At 35.9% G+C, this 17791-nt stretch overlaps 1 protein-coding gene across 2 annotated transcripts; it reads left to right on the top strand.

Moving 5' to 3' along the window:
* The first annotated feature begins 186 nt into the window (after positions 1–186).
* On the top strand, positions 187–14446 carry LOC127164325 (NACHT, LRR and PYD domains-containing protein 12). 2 transcript variants are annotated; one of them, XM_051108190.1, is made up of 5 exons: positions 187–296; positions 6345–6635; positions 11334–13137; positions 13523–13696; positions 13797–14446. In XM_051108190.1, the coding sequence occupies exons 2-5, from the start codon at positions 6362–6364 to the stop codon at positions 13972–13974; spliced, it is 2430 nt and encodes an 809-aa protein (XP_050964147.1). In that variant the 5' UTR covers positions 187–296; positions 6345–6361; the 3' UTR covers positions 13975–14446. The 2 variants fall into 2 exon arrangements, with proteins under 2 accessions (XP_050964147.1, XP_050964148.1); XM_051108191.1 differs by lacking the exon at positions 187–296 and adding an exon at positions 2092–2130.
* The last annotated feature ends 3345 nt before the right edge of the window (positions 14447–17791 follow it).

The raw sequence follows: 17791 nt of genomic DNA, 5'->3' as shown, positions 1-17791 counted from the left end.
CTTCATATATCATATATCATATATTATAGGGTAAATATGTAATAAAACTAAATGGCTTTGTAAGACAACATATATGACAACAGCACTCACGATATAGGAACATACATGTCATATATTACATTTCTGTATGGGTGTGCGTGTGTGTGTGTGTGTGTGTGTGTGCTGACGTCTGACTCATTCTTTACATTCTCACGTCTCTGCCTGAAAACAGCTGTCTGTTCTGTGAGAGAAATTTCAGAGCTGCTGTTCAAAACTACAGTTCAGAGGAAGGAAAAGACAGATGTACAAATACTGAGGTGAGCGTTACATCTTTTTTTATTGTTATGATGTGTCATTACTCACTTTGTGCTTCTGAGACTTTAATGCTGTACTGAAGCATGTTAATAATTTTATTGAAACCTTTCTGATCAAGTGTGTCTTTGTAAATGAATCACAGAAAGCTGCTCATTCTGAAATGGTTGCTACATGGAGTAACATGACTGTATTGTTCAGTTTACTGGATTTATTAGTGATTCTGTGATTCTCAAACAGCATTTCTTATCATGTGCTCTTCACTCCATGAGGCAGAACTTCTCTCAATAACTGAATGCATCGGCAGACGCTTCTGATCGAATACTTTGTAAATATGCTAAAATCTGCAACATACTCGTTGAAATAAACTAGCAACATTTGGACTTCATTAACACATATACTGAGAACAACTCTCAAATATAAAAATATTCAGTGTCCATAAATACATTTAAGTAATTTTTTAGATCTGTGAAATGTTAATTTAGAAAACTAAGGCTGAACAGCTCTATGTAATAACAGCGCACATAATCTGTGCTTCATGCATGTGCTGAAAGCATCTGACGCTTAGAGATTTTGATCTGAAGTGAAGTAACCCTGAAACGTGACATAAAGCTGCAAACAGCATTTCAGCAGTTGAACCGGTTTTAATAAGTTTTTTTGAAATCGTCCTGGTTTAACTGGTTCTGAACATTTTTCTGCAGTTCACCAAATAGTAATTATTACAGCTGGCCATTTATCTTTCACCACAAATAGAGTTAACAGAAATTTCAGAAACAAATAAAGAGTATCATGGATTATTTCTATGCAACTATTTCTCCTTAGCATGTTTGACTATGTTGAGCTGTTATCCTTCACAATGAAAGACTGTAGGAGAGTTAAAAATGCCGTTAAACTGCTTTTCATCAGTAGTCCACTGGAGTACAGCTACACGAATGTGAAGTACACTAGAGTACAGCTGCAGGTCAGTATTATTACTGATACAGTATACTGACACAGACTCTACATTCTCATGCTTATGCTGAGTGTAGTTAAAGCATCAGCACAGCTCTCAAACTAACAATGACATACACTGCAAGTAGTTTTAATGCAGCTGCAGCTTGACATTGACACAGATGCAGTTACTTATTTGTCCACTAGATGCTGCTGATGTGACAATGCATGCTTGTAGAGACTCTTTCTTCCCAAAGAGATACATTTTCATAGTTCCTGTAACAACTGGCAGAAGCACTGGGAACTGGGAGCAAATTTACAATGATTTATGGCTGCATGATAAAAGCAAAATCACAGTTGGGCTTAATGAAATTATGAAATAGCAAAGTCTACTTGTAAAATATGTTTGAAAAAGCAACTTACAATGAGAGCATTTATAAACCTTTTGTCCAACAAAAGAGAACATTTAATAACATGTTTTTACTCTAAGCCTGACGAAACTCTAATAAATTCTGTCAGTTAGCACTGCATTAGAAATATAAAACTATATATAAGAAAATATCGAGAGTACCACGACGCATGCTTGTGCTTTCCTCTGCTTGTGAACAAGACGCAGCGCATGCATGCAGCGAAATGTAAACAGATGCAATGTAAATGTAAATAAACGCTAGTTTGGGTCACCGAGTTCTCTGTCCTTTGAGTCTGGTATCCCGTACACACACACACATATCATTGTTTGCTCTGAGAATGACAGAATCCTAGTTTCCCACCGCCAGCAGATTTAATTGCATTTCAGTAAGAAGTATGTTTTGTCTATCTTATTTTGTTTATTTTTATTTTTTTTATGTTTTCATGAAAAATGTGCCTCACAGCACAGCTGCCTGACATTCAGAATGGCCCCACTCCAAGGTAACAACACAATGTTTATTTCAAGTTGTCAGGTATTTATGGTTTTTATCATTGTAAATATATTTAAAGAATAGAGCAGCAAAAAACACATTTGCAATTCGAGAACTGCACAAAATTTTGGCCGCTCTCAGTGCTTTCTCTGGTCCACTGTCAATCCTACAATTAACCGCGAGCGCATGAAGCTCAACTTGGAATGAATTGAAAATGCTAGCTCTGCTCCGCTAGCACTGTGCAAGTGGACACGCATCTTTTACCCATTTTCAAGCTGTCGGGTTAGCAGATATGCATGTACACAGCCTTTTAATTAACAGACTAGAATAGTCATGGTTGATAGTAAGACGTATACACGTGTACCAAATCTGGATGCAAGAATAGCTGCTACTTCTTTCCCAACTTGTGCGTGAAAATATTAAATTAGAGCAAATTTATTGAATGTTTCAGAAATGTTTATGTTTAGAGGAGGATTGCCAGCAACAGCCATTTTAGTATGGTTTATGAATTGTCGTAGTGATTTATGAGTCCCCTTTTCACAGATGTAGGAGCTGATTTGAGTGTTAAAACACTCTGTGAGATACTATTAGAGCAAAAATGTAGGAGTCTTAAAATTACGACTGACACACCCATTATTTTTCTCCTCAATCAGCAAGTTAGGAGCTTCTTTTAGCCTTAAAGGGATCATCGGATGCCCATTTTCCACAAGTTGATATGATTCTTTAGGGTCTTAATGAAAAGTCTATAATATAGATTAATTAAAAACCACTGCATGAATTTTTATCATTATAGGGTAGATGTGTACAAACAACATGAAAAAGTGAAGTTTGCATCCGATGACCCCTTTAAGGTGTTTTGTGACTATGGCCCCTGGACTGTAGTTTTATGTATTTATTTGACTTTAAAAGTTTTTGAAGTTTCTGAAGAGTGACTAGGTAGCAGTAAGGGTTTCACAAATAATTATTCTTTAATATATTTTAGGTCTGAATCATACACTGATATTTAACAGACAGTGTTGTAATTTGTAGAATGTAGATTTGTGATTGAAGACCATAATATAGATGCAACTTCATCAAAGATGCATATTGTTGTTGACAAAAGAAAACATCACTTCTTATATCATACAGAGGTAAAATCCTTAATGGGCTCTACATCTACAGTAAGCTGCTTAACAGCACATTTGTAATCCTGTTTTCATATTAGTCAATAGTAGCTGCTGAAGTGTTACTACTCATTGGTCCTATCTTATTTCCTGTATTGTTACCTATTATTGACTGACCGTTATTCTAAAGTGTTACCATATCATTGTACAAAAAAAGTGATTATTCAGCATTTTTGCCTCATTATTTTTATCAAGAGAACATTTTGAAGGCCAAAATAGCATCTTGATATCATTGCACAGGTGCAAGTTTAAGGCAAGTTCAGTTGAAGTGTGACATCATATATATTTCAGTGCTGTCTGCTTTTGATTTGATTATAACTTTATTGTCCATTCAGATTTTCACATAGCAGAAATTCATCTTTGACACTGTCCAAAAATACATATGTCAATGATACAACACTTGCATACGTGCACATAATCAATAAAAACACCTTAGTTAAGAATTAGGTTTCAAACAAGGTCACTGCCAATAGAACAAACAATCTTTTATATGTGTTCCTTTTAGCTCTGGGCATATACAGCAATAGAGAGGATGAGTCTGATTTAAACATATGAAAAGAAATGGTCACGCTTTATTTTAAGGTCCAATTCTCACTATTAACAAACCATGAACTATGACTTTTGCCTCAATAAACTCCTAATTTGCTGCTTATTAATAGTTAGCAAGGTAGTTGTTAAGTTTAGGTATTGGGTAGAATTAGGGATATAGAATATGGTCATGAAAATTTGTGCTTTATAAGCACTAATATGTTAATAATAGATATGCTAATAAGCAACTAATTAATAGTGAGAATTGCTCCCTATACTAAAGTGTTACCAAAAAAATTAACTAAATGTATTCAGTTTCCATAAATTATGTTTCTGGTCAGTAATCTTTTTGTTGTTGTTGCTTTTTTGCAAGAAACAACATCATATAACAAAATGCTCTAAATCATTAGAATGTGTTAGTTTCCTGAGTGAACTCAGACATTTTTCAGTGTTTTTATCTTTTTTACCTGGAATTTCAGATATGTTGTGTGTGGGTCTTATGATGACAGACAGTGATTCTTTACATAGTTTTACTATTGTGTCTAAAGTCCCTTTGAAAACTGGTTTTATTAGTTCTTCCCACAGTCCAGAAACAAAAGGAGTTTTATAACTTCTGTTTGAGATGTAGTTCAGTGGAGGAACAAGAAACGTACATTGGTATTATTTGTGGTTAGTGTGGTATCTTTACTGTAATACATTTTGGTTGGGGTGCAGTTCATAAAGCGTCCACAAGAGGGGACTCTGTTATTATATAGGCTGTTTTTCTTTATTATGCGCTCTTCCGTGTGAGTAAAAAGCTGTGTTCCTCTGTCCTGAAATTAAAAAGTCTCATTTATTGTGGATGCGCCTCTTTGTAATCGTTCCGCACGACACCACAGTTAGTAAATACAACTCAATAAAATGCTTCCATAACGTCAAAGCAGTTTTGTAATTTTTTGAAGTACAGCATATTAGCACACAACTTTCTTAAACTTTGTATGTGTCTTAATTCAGATGTAATTCAGATTATTTTCATTAATACACAAATTTATCTGGGTAGTTAAGTTTATTTTTTAAAAATGTACTTTTAAAAATAGCTTTAAATGCATTTTTTAAATACTTTGTTTCCTGAAGTGCACTTATAATCTTGGTGTGGTACTTCCATGAAAAACCCATCCTGACTTGATTTGAACGTTCTGTTGGAAGAGGGGTGTCTGCTGTGAGACTCTTTATGAATCAAAATGCCCACTGCTATGATTGGCTAACATCTTGGCATAGGAAAAAAGTGTTACATGTGGAACTCTCTTGTCCATTTTACTATAACAGCTGTGATGAATTAATGGTGAGAAGTGTTGATTATAGCATTATATTTAGATCTCCTTTTGTTGCATCAAAGGTTGCAGTGCCACATTGTAGCCGAACAAAGTGAGCACATGAGCAGTGCTCTCCATACTACAATGCAATTTCTGCAGTATTTCTCACGGATACTTTCATCATAACTAACACAATGAAAACGGAATGCAAATTAAATCTGCAAGCAGCAAATGACAGGGCCCTCGCACCAGTGCCACCAACATCCTGTGACTTCAGCAAAACAGAGCATGGTGGGCAGTACATGTGTGTACCGAATTTCGTACTGCTCTTGGGTTTCATTGTCTAGGCGTTAGCGCAGTGGAGAACACCTTAGCTGACCTCATTATAGCTACAATGGGCGATGTTCCTCTCATTGCTTTATTTTAATGTAATACATGTCAAGAAATGCATAATTTATTAATGTGTCTCTTTTTTTTCTGGGGCATGAGTTATACCCTGTTTGCAAATGAATCACTCTTTTGAATGAACTGTGTTCAAAGACTTAAGTCTTGCCATGCAAATTGGTTTGAACTGTGTGTTCACTTACCTTGAATTCACTGCATCATCTAAAGTAGTTTTTCATTTGAAGTCCTAACATGCACTTACAGTCATAATATTTCTGTGCCAGTATACAGTCATATCACACAGCCACGAGAGACAAACAACATAGTGTCTTTAAAAACCCTCTTTTGTGCAGAACTACTTCCTTCTGCCAGGAAATCAAATCTAAAGTTGACAGTTTAACAGCTGAGCCCAAGCCTCCGTTATTAATTCAAAAATGTCACTTTAGAACTAGAACATTGAGTTGCTTCATTGAAAGCGGTATTAGCGCTGTATTTGTGTATTATGGTATTAAAAGCAGTGTATTATGTGTAGTAGAGTGTTATGAGAGAGAGATTTGCTGAGCGAGTGTGATACAGCATTCATTATTCAGCCCAATCTTATATTCTTATATATTAGTTTGAATGTTCTCTGAAGAAAAGTGACATCTTTGTAAAAGTATCCCTTTAACTGCTAAAGGGATTTCTCATGACAACATTGGTCAAAGCATTTGTACCTTTCAGTAAAAAGCTGTTTGCTACTATTCATTCATAAAGTCTCTTGTCGCCATCTAAGACACTCTGTTCTTTTAAATAAAACAAAGACATTTTTTGAGCACATGCTAAGAGTGAAACTACTTCACAATTTTTTTGTCCTGCAGCTGTAAATCGGTGAGGGATGATGGCGTCTGTTAAAGAGCTGCTCCTGAAATCACTGAAGAAACTGGAAGAACCTCATCTGAAGGAGTTTCAGTGGCACTTAAAGAATGATCATGAATGCATTACAAAGTATGAAATGGAGAATGCAGACAGGTTAAAAACAGTGGATATGATGGTGTTGTGTTTTGGACCAGACGAATCTGTGATGATCACGGTCAGCATGCTGAGGAAGATGAACCATAATCATCTGGCTGAGGAGCTGGAAAACAAACACAAGAAAGAACACAAGAAAGGTATCATTTTATTCACAGTGACTAACTTGAGTAACTGTTAAAAAAGTTTGATGGTTTAACCTACACTTTACTGTTTGGAAACTAGATAAGATATTGGGTAAATATCAATCACTGCCTGTAAATGGAAGTGAGAAAATATGACAGCAAGCAAAAACTGCAGGCCCAAGCAGAACAGCAAAATAACTCCAAGTACATTTAATAAAACAGTGCACCTAGTTGTGATTTTACTATATCCTTAATTACAAATTCTCCAAGTAACTCCTACATGCATTTTAATAACCCTAAATTAACCATAATACAGTCTTGTGTTTTGTTTTGTTTTGTTTTGTTTTAGTGTGCTGTATGTTAAAGGGTTAGCTCACTCAAAAATAAAAATATAAATAAAAATAAAAATAAAAAACTGTCTTTAATTACTCACCTTGATGTTGTTCTAAACCCACAAGATTTTAAAACACAAATAGACAGCAAGGTTCTTACCACCTTCAGGTCCAAAAAGGGATCTTGACAAATAGTCCATATGACATCAGTGGTTCAACCATAATCAGTGATCAAATGATAGTTTTTGATTATCCTTTCAGGATTGTTAGTGAAAATTAAATAGCTAAATTAAATGGCTCTTTAACATATATAAGCACTCCCCCTCCCCTTCACAAAGTTCTGTCACATATAAAACATTGATAACCAGGCGTCATAAAAACACTTGTAGAAGACGTTTCAGACATAGATAGCAAATAAGAACACAGCTTAAAAACTCTTGAGTGAATACAGTGGAGGCCTTGACAAAAGAGGATATCAGCTGGACTGAGTCACAAAAGAGCTGTTGCATGACTGGACTTAATAAGGGATCTTAGGAAACACGAGTAAAACAAAACGATAATCATTTTTCTGGACTCAGTATAAGGTTCATTACAACTTACCAAATATCCAGTGGTCCGTAGATATTGATATGAAGCCAGGAATCATGTTTTCTGACAATTATATGTGTCTAATTTCAATGCCGGGGAAATAAACAAAGCAGATTTGCCTGTGAACACATTTTGTAAATACAAAATAGGTTAGTCTAAATACCAGTGATCACTTATATCAATGTTATATATGTAGTCATAATGTCTAGCCCAAAATCTCATATAGTTTTTGTCAGTGTTTATTTAAAAACATCCAGTTATGTAGAATTTCAGATGGTAAATGTTTAATTGATGAATTGTCAGTACGATATATTGTAATACAATATATAGGTTATGATTTTTACTGCAATATTCAGCATATTACCATGAAATGATAACTGCAAATCTGTGTTTTGCCACCTGGAGTCTATTTGTTTCTTTGAGTTGCAGCGATCCATTTGCCTCTTGCTTTTTTTGTAGCTTTTGGCAGCCTGTAAAAATATACCTCAGGTTTCTTGTCAGATCTCTTTGTACAGTCAATCACAAGCTCGTTCTGGTTTTAGAGGTGTTTTGTGTGTTCTTTCGCAGCATTCAAACTTAAACCAATGCTGCCACTCAGTGGGCAGAGCTGCAGCCACTCCAGCTGACCATGACGTCATGTGCATAGCCTCTATTAGTACAGCCAAAGCCTAAAGCATGCCAGTGGCTCAAACTGGAGCTACTGCAAGCCACTTAAGTGCACCAAAATCTTCTTCTTAGCTGACACTATTATTCTAATTACAAAGTGCAATCAAAATACAACTTATAATGAAGGAAAGAAAAATAGAAATAGATGGTAAACAACTTACACACTAATTCCATCTCTGCTGACTAATTGCTCTTTTATAATAGTCTTTTATAAGTCCAATTCTCACCATTTAGTAGTTGCTTATTAGCATGCATATTACTAGCATATTGGCTGTTTAAGCATTTAAGCGCCAAAGTTGCAAAATTGCAACAAGACGTCATACTTAATAAAATAGACTGTAGTTCCTAATATGGTGTAATATCTCATTTGTATTCCCTACCACTAGGTGGCAGACATGTAGTACTTTGATTCTAGACCAAAATTACGTCAAGTTCCTATTCAATGTGTTTGCAGAAATAGCAGAGCAAGTGAGCTAACGTGTCATTCATGCGAAGGCAGTTCAGTTCATAGCATGCAAGTAAATTGTGAGATTTGTGAGAGAAAATCACCAAATGGCTAATAAAAAGTTGTACTGTGAAGATGTGTTGCAAATGTTATTCACCGATTCTGACTCTGAAGGGGAATATTTGCCTTTTGGAAATGATGATCGGTCGTCTAATAATCACGCTTCTCTCGGTAAATCTTTGCAGTGCAATGGTGCTACTGTGCAAGGCGAGAGTGTTGACAAAGCACAAACAAGCGATCATTTCGACACTTTGCCCAACGGGTATAGGGGTTGGCAGGGTTGAAGTGGGGCTGGAAGAAGCATTAGCTCTCTGGATCCAGCGCCCCAAAGAGGTGGGAGTGGCCGCGCTGTGAAATATTGTGAAATTCAAGGTGTCCACCCCTGATGATGTTATAATATGCAAATTAGATGAGTATATTTACACCCCACATAGACTTTCGGTCATTCCCAACATTTTTCTATTTTACAGTAGATCTTTAAGCCCTTTCAAGCCACAATCTTTTGAAATCTTGATGTCAAAATCCAGAATTTTCCCAAAAAAAAAAAACCCTGGTGCCTAAAGGCATAATAGTACTTATATTGCACATATCAATGACTATATTTTAGGTCCTTAATTTAACTCTATACCTAAACTTAACAAACACCTTACTAACTATTGATAAGCAGCAAATTAGGAGTTTATTGAGATTAAAAAAAAAGTGGATCTTAAAATAAAGTGTGATCATTAATATTAAGCTTTTGGTCACACATTACTTAATGTCAGTGTGAAAGTGTCATATAACTCCTTCCTATGTTACGAGGAACCAGCCAAAGAATTTCACCTTGACAATAAAACAAATAATCTGGTGTTAAATAAATATGTCCGCATAAGCCTGATTACACTGACATTCAGAGGTGGGTAGTAACGAATTACATTTACTTCGTTACATTTACTTGAGTAAATTTTTGGGGTAACTAGTACTTTTAGAGTATATTTAAAGATAGGTACTTTTACTCTTACTCAAGTAAATTTTTAGTGAAAAAACTTTACTTTTACTTCGCTACATTTGATAGCGTTCCTCCGTTACTGACAAAATTGTAATAAATATTAGATATCTAAAATAATTTGTTTATGTGACTTGATCTCAAGTCTTGCGAGACGTTTGAGAGGCTGCTTCGCGAGAGTCTGCTACGCATCTCCCACTTAAGTCAAAGAAGTTCAGCGCGCCTTTAGAAAGATGATGGCTGAAGCAGAGGATGACGTGTGTGAGTTATCGGGGGCAGATCACCCGTGGCCTCAAATCGAGTCTATGTTTTCACTTCAAGATGACAAAAAGAATAGTTTCATAATGCGATGCAGGCCGTGTGCACCAAAACAAAGTGACATCACAGCGCACAAAAATTCCAGCTCCTACCTGAAAAACACGTAGCGGTAAGTGTCAATATGATGCCTATTTGAACCCTATTAATGGTAATTTGGTAACTATGGGCACTTTGACCTTATAATACCATATTTCACACACTGTCCGAATGTTTTTCTTCATATGCGCGCTTGTGCAAGCAATGACAAATATCTTCTGAACCTTACAAACAACACACATTCGTAAAAAAAAAATGTTCATTCTAAACGTCTGCATGTTTTCATATCCATTTTCCACAAGTCTAAATAAATTGAAGTGCATACTGTGACGTTATACACAAATTCGTACAATTAACTAAAGGTTTTTTTTGTGACACCTCACCTAACGTTAAGTGCAGAACATGTACAAAATAAAAACGGCATTGCATTTTAATTTATTCCCATCTAATGAATGCATGTACTTGCATGCATGTAAATTGCATGTAAATGCAAGAATAAAGTAAATAAATGTTTTTAAAGGAAAAGAAAGAGCTGCTTAGCCCATCACATTATTCATTCTCACCATTAATCACACAATATATACATATTATCAGTTCATACATAATAACAAACACATACTTTGCACACACACTTTCTCTGTTGTTCTCTGTTAGCTTGTTTAAATGCAGATGCTGACAAATTCTGTGTTGTGAATGTAAAAATAAAGACAGAGTTAACAGTTAGAAAAACGTCTGGGTGTGTTTGAAATTTTATTGAAAATGACAGTTTATGTGATGTTAATGTGCCCATCACAGGACTGAGATAGGCTACTTTACTTCAGCGTGTGTTTTATATAAGCAGAACAAAGAGACTTTCAAGGAGAGGTGTGTGGAAGCTTTCCAAATAGTTTCCAAACAGGGTTTTTGCTTTATATCAATCAGATCAGAAGTAACTAGTAACTAGCTACTTGAGTAGTTTTTCCAGTGGATACTTTTTTACTCTTACTCAAGTAACTATTAAGATTGTTACTTTTACTCTTACTTGAGTAAATATTTCCATAAGTACTTGTACTTTTACTTGAGTACAGATTTTGGGTACTCTACCCACCTCTGCTGACATTAAATTTTCCACATGTGCAAGGAAAATGGGGTTGCCATCTTGCCTGCTGTCCACTACAGTTTTTATCTTACATGTGCTGTAGTTTTTGTATTTGGATGTACAAACCAGGTTAGAGTATACATACAAGTTTTATTATGAAATAAAAAAGATCACTTTTCCCACTTTCTTCAATGTTCAACTACAGTTGACAGTCCAGCTCCTCCTCACGATTACACAGAGATCAGCCTCAGACTGAAGGACAAATTAAAATTGGACTACGATCGGATATTGGTTGGTAATTCTGAAACCGGTCACCGGGAATACTTGAACGATATTTACACTGATTTATATGTGGTGGAGAATGAGACTGGAGGAAGAGTGAATGACCACGAGGTGATACAGATTGAATCAAATCACATGCGACTGACTGCCAAGGAGACGCCAATCAAGTGTAATGACATGTTTAAAGTTCAGTGTGACACGGGTCGACAAAACAGAAAAGTGCTGACAGTGGGGATTGCAGGAGTGGGAAAAACTGTCTCTGTCAATAAATTCATCCTTGACTGGGCTGAAGGAACAGAAAATCAGGATATAGTCTTCATATTCCCACTTCCATTTCGTAGACTGAATTTGATTAAAGAAGATCACAGTCTGATAGAACTACTTAACAAATACTTCTTCAGTAGTCCTGAAGAACTGTCCTCTCTTCCCAAAGGTGACGGTAAGGTCATGTTCATCTTTGATGGATTGGATGAATGTCGCTTCCCTTTGAGTTTTAAAGAGGATGACAGCTTTACAGATGTTAATCAAAAAACAACAGTGAGTGTCATAATAACAAACCTTATCAAGACACATCTGTTTCCCTCTGCTCTCATCTGGATCACATCCAGACCAGCAGCAGCCGGTCTGATACCCCGAGACTACATTGATCAGGTGACTGAGGTACAAGGATTCAACAATGAGCAGAAAGAGCTATACTTTAACAACAACAGCAGTCCTGAGGTTGCTGGAAACATCATCCATCACATCAGGAAATCCAGGAGTCTGTACATCATGTGCCACATCCCCATCTTCTGCTGGATCTCTCTCACTGTTCTTCAGCCTCTGCTGGCTCGAGAGAGCAATGATAAAACACCCACAACTCTCACAGAGATGTACACAAACTTCTTACTTACTCAGCAACAACAAATGGAAAGAAAATTCTGTGATTTTCCTGAACCTAAAGGCAACACCAGGTCTTTTGAACAGATTATTCTGAAGCTTGGGAAACTGGCGTTTCAACAGCTACAGAAAGGAAATCTGATTTTCTACAAAGAAGATCTTGAGGAGTGTGGACTAGATGTCAGTGAAGCATCAGTGTACTGTGGGTTATGCACTCAGATGTTTCAGGAGGAAAAGGTTCCTAAAAGAAATGTTTACAGCTTTGTACATCTCAGCATCCAGGAATTCCTTGCTGCTCTCTATGTGTTTTTGGTTCACAAAGACAGGAAAGCCAACCCATTTCTTGAATCCTGGAAAAAGAAACTGTCGTGGACAGTGTCCAAAAAGCCACTGTTTAAACTTCATAAGACTGCAGTCAAGAAGGCTTTACAAAGCCATAACGGACACCTGGACCTTTTCCTTCGGTTCCTCCTGGGTCTCTCACTGGAATCCAATCAGATTTACCTGAAGGAGATAGTACCAAGATTGGAGCTCAAAACAGAAAGTGTCAAAGACACTGCTGACTATATCAAAAAGACTATAGAGAGGGAGGAATCAGTAGAGAGGACCATCAATCTCTTCCACTGTCTGAGTGAACTGAATGATGACTTTGTGGAGGAAATCCAGAGAAATCTGAGCTCAGGAAGTCTTTCAGCACAGAATCTCTCCTCTGCTCAGTGGTCTGCTCTGGTGTTTGTGCTCCAGATGTCAGAAGAGACTCAAGAGAAGTTCGAACTTCAGAAATACAGAAGGTCTGATGAAGCACTGATAAGACTGCTGCCAGTGATCAAAAACACCAGAAGAGCACTGTAAGAATCTTATTTACATTTATGTTTAAACATTATGTTACATTTTAGTATAAGGACCAATTCTCAAAATTAAACAATTGGCATAGTTAATGGTTTGTTAACAGTGAGAAATGGACCTTAAAATAAAGTGTGACTAAGCATTATTGGTCATTTTAATTGGGCTTTAATTGTACACAGGTAACTTATTGGCCAAGACTGTTAAGAAAAATGAACAAATGTAAATGAGTGTGATAACATTTAATCCAATATTTTGAGTATGTCTGATGGTTTTACATTTGCTTTATCTACATCGCAACAATCAAAGGTTTTCCAAGACATCTGTGGTCCAGATGATAAATCCAATCTGATAAACACATTAATATTGTTTGTTTTGTTCTCCACACAGGCTACAGTTTTGTAATCTCACAGCTCAGTGTTGTGAGAGTTTGTCTTCAGCTCTACAATCCTTAAACTCATTCCTGAGAGAGCTCGACCTGAGTAACAATGAGTTGCGGGATTCAGGAGTGAAGCCTCTTTCTGATGGACTGAAGAGTCCCAACTGTATGTTGGAGATACTAAGGTTTGATTTCAAAAACTTTCATTAGATTTTTTTACATTAATTTTCAAGGATCACACTGGTTAGATTCTATTTGCAACTGCATTGTGTTTTTCCTTTACAGATTTTCCACATGTAATCTCACTGCTCATTCTTGTGAGATTTTGTCATCAGTTTTACAATCATCAAACTCCGTCCTGAGAGAGTTGGACCTAAGTAACAATGACCTGCAGGATTCTGGAGTGAAGCTTCTTTCTGATGGACTGAAGAGTCTAAACTGTCAGGTGAAGATACTGAGGTAAATGTTTTATCACAAACAAATGACTAAATGACATTTTGTCAAAATGTCAGAACGAGAAAAACACATTTGCTGGTATTGATTTTTCTGATGTCTGTATTTTCTTCCCTGAGAAGTATGACTCATTTAAACTGTGTAAATCATCAGCAGAACTGACTGAGCTAGCAGTGCCATCTAGTGGCTCTGTGTGCACAAGACACCCTTAACATCTCAGACTGGGTCCAAAATTAAAGGTGCCATATGTAATATTGACATTTGACATTGACTAGTGGTTAAAATGGGTACTGCAGTCCAAATTTAAAATATTGGAGACAGTTGTTCCCCCACCCCTTCCTACTTAGACTTGTATAGTTGAAAATAAATAAACTTCTGAGGGTGTTTTTGGGCCCTGGAGAAGTTTTAATATTCCCTGATGTGTGCTTATTTCAATTTCTTATAAACATATCTGTCAGCCTTTTTAATTTTCAGTTCTACTGGCAGACAAATATGGACATTGATTCTGGTTAGAGAATCAGGCAAAGGAGGAATTAAACCCTCTTCAAACTGCTTTTTAATAGCACTCGTCAGGCACTCAGTGATATCCATTAGAACATTGTTTGGGATTTATAATAATAATAATAATAATAATAATTTGTATTTATATAGCACCTTTCCACACCCAAAGTCGCTGAACAAGTCAAGTTTAAGAAACAGAAACAAGTAACATCAAAACTAGAGGACAGAACACAAACCAAGAGCTGAAAATAACATACTGTACAGAGACTGCTTACAAAGTTACATCAAGTGGTACAGAGATAATAATGATAAACATCCACGACAGGGTACAATTTACAGACTGAGACCTGAAGTGTAATACTCAGAGACAAAAAAAAAGTTTTTAAAGAGTTTTTAAGAGGTTTTCGAAGGAGAGAAAGGAGGATGCTTGACGGATGTTTAGGGGAAGAACGTTCCACAATCTGGGAGCCACAACACTGAAAGCCCTAGCTCCCAGAATCAACAGATGAAACTTAGGGGTGACTAACAATCCTTCACTAGAAAATTGTAAGGAGCATGCTGGAATGTAGGGGAGAAGTAGATCAGATAAATATGTGGGACCAAGGTTATGGAGAGCTTCATAGGTGAGAATTAATATCCTGAAGTTAATGCACAAAGAAACCGGAGGCCAGTGAAGGTGATAGAGGATTGGGGCAATGTGATCATTCTTACTTTTGGGGGTAATCAAACAAGCAGCAGAATTTTTAACATATAGCAGTCTTTTGATACTTTTAGCTGACAGTAATTTACAGTAAATTACAATAATCTAGTTGAGATGTGACAAAGGCATGAATAACAGTTTCAGTATCCTGCTTACTGAGAGAGGATCGAATATGAGAGATATTGCATAGGTGGAAAAAAGCTGTCTTAACTACTTTACTAACGTGATCGTTTGTTGTGGAGGGCATGATCAGATCACAATCCAGATCCACCAGTTGTCCGGAAAGCTTTGATACAACAGCTTTAGAGCCGATCAGAATAACCTCAGATTTATCAGATTTAAATTTAAGGTTATTTGCCTCCAGCCAAAGTTTGTGATATTGTGTGATATTCTGTCTCAGTCTAAATTACATTTACACTGGTGTTTTAGGATGCCAAGCAAATTGTAATAACAAGAGCGACAGTAATAGATAATAAATAAAAATGAATATTTCACAGGTATATTGTTTTTGCTTTACACGAAAGTAGGGAAATTACAATACTTCTTTCCTAATTTCTACACTTAAAAGAGATATTTTGAATCTGGACTGCAGTAACTTGAACAAATTAAACCACTAGCTGTCAGCATTTTGACGGCTTTTATTTAGACAGAAATGGCAGTAGAGCTTTTTTTTTTTAAGGAAAACTCCATGTAATGTGTGACTGCCCACTTTACCTTATGTTAGAATAAGAAGTTTAAATATATTTGAAAAACTACATTTTTGCCCGGAAGACCTATTGTTTCATATCGTGATGTGACCATGATAATATTGAGACAGTTTTGATATTGCGATACCACGATATTGATAATATCGTTACATCCCTAGAAACCACAGACATAACTAACAAGGCAGCTTGTCAGAGTAAATGGCTTGTTACCAAATAAATAACATTTTTACCTATTTCAAAACAAAAACAAATATAACCCATATCACCCTGTCCACTGCAAATAACAGCCTGCTAAATCATAACCTGCTATCAGCTTCTACCACTTACTTACACAGAGTACTGAAAATACTGGAAGTTCTGTAAAAATTACACTTTAGGTTTCCGAACCCTGGTGTCCAGTGACAATATAGAAATACTTCCTGTTATTAAGTAGATTTCTACTTTACTGGAGTATAAATGTGTCTGTTGACTTCAGTGCCTTTAGAGAAGGAATGAACAATTCTTAGTTTAACTCTTTTTATTGGCACTTTTCAGTCAGAGAGCTGTTACATATGAGAAAACAAAAGCTTATACAATGTTTCCACAGTCTAACAAAACAAAGATATTGCATGTCAATTAGGACATATTTCTTACTCTCTGAACTATTTTCAGACCAATATAAATACAATAAAAACCACAAAAGAAAGAAAAAAATAAAATAAAATAGATAAATAGTAAAAAAAAAAAAAAAAAAAAAAAAAGTAAATAAATAACACAACAAAACAAGCAAGATATTGGAACAATAATCGGTATATATTAAATTAACAAGTAGCACCTGTGTAAGTCCTTATTTCAGACATTTTCTTTTCCTATTACCCTCTTAGACAAGTTTTAAACATTCAGGACAAGAGAACAGACATGCATAGACAAGTTCCAGTATGTGAAAACGGGTTACATGAGAGAGAGAATGCAAAAGGCTGTTATTGTTATTTTTTAAAATACAGCAAGAAGGGTTGCCAAATTGAATAAAAGTCTTCTGCTTTGCCCTTGATTGTATATCTAATTTTTTCTATTTGGATAAACTGCAACAGATCGTACATCCAATGAAAATAGTTGGGAGGAGATGGGTTTTTCCAATTCAATAATATAATTCTTTTGGCAATTATTAAGCAGAAGGCCAATGCATTTGATTGCAAAGATGACAGCGATACATTTGTCAGGTTAAGACCAAACAGTGCCACTAAAGGGCTTGGTTCAAGTTTTAACAAAAAAATGTCAGAGATTGATTTAAAAATTGATGACCAAAATGGAATTAACTCCGGACACAACCAGAAGGTATGGTAGAGGGTAGCTGGGGCTTGTCGACATCGGTCACAAGTAGGATCCATTTCTGGGTTTATTTTTGACAGTCAAACTTTTGTCCAATAGACTCTGTGCAGTAGTTTAAACTGTATCAACGAGTGGCGAGCACATATTGAAGAAGTGTGTACACGGCGTAAAACTTTTGACCATTCATCGTCTGAAAAAACATGATTAAGATCTGATTGCCAGTCCAACCTTATTCTAGACAAAGATGAAGAGTCAGCTATAATAAATGAAAATATGGTTTTATATATGTTAGAAACAGTACCTTTAGAGATTTTTATTTCAAGGATTTGGTCAATCTCTTGTTTAAGGGGTGTATGGGGAAAGTTAGAGAAAGTATTCCTTATAAATTCACGAGTCTGCAAGTACCTAAAAAAGTGTGTTTTCGGAAGCCTGAATTTTTCTGACAGGTATGAAAAGGTTACAAAAGTGTCCTTATTAAAAAGATCATTAATATTTACAATGCCTCTTCTAAACCATAATGCAAATGTTCCATCTGATATAGAAGGTAAGAAAGAGGAGTTTTTATATATAGGGGACATACCTGACATTGCCTGAAAACCAAAATGCTTTCT

The sequence above is a fragment of the Labeo rohita genome, chromosome 4 (genome assembly GCF_022985175.1).
Source record: "Labeo rohita strain BAU-BD-2019 chromosome 4, IGBB_LRoh.1.0, whole genome shotgun sequence".
NCBI classification, from domain to species: Eukaryota; Metazoa; Chordata; class Actinopteri; order Cypriniformes; family Cyprinidae; genus Labeo; species Labeo rohita.
This window is presented reverse-complemented; position numbering and strand designations above follow the sequence as displayed.

What these genes read in the sequence shown, in the direction of transcription:
- LOC127164325 (XM_051108190.1), top strand. Translation starts at nt 6,362, where the DNA reads ATGATGGCGTCTGTTAAAGAGCTGCTCCTGAAATCACTGAAGAAACTG. An exon ending in AAAAACACCAGAAGAGCACT is followed by an intron (nt 13,138 to 13,522) that starts GTAAGAATCTTA and finishes TTCTCCACACAG; the next exon opens with GCTACAGTTTTGTAATCTCA. An exon ending in TGTATGTTGGAGATACTAAG is followed by an intron (nt 13,697 to 13,796) that starts GTTTGATTTCAA and finishes TTTCCTTTACAG; the next exon opens with ATTTTCCACATGTAATCTCA.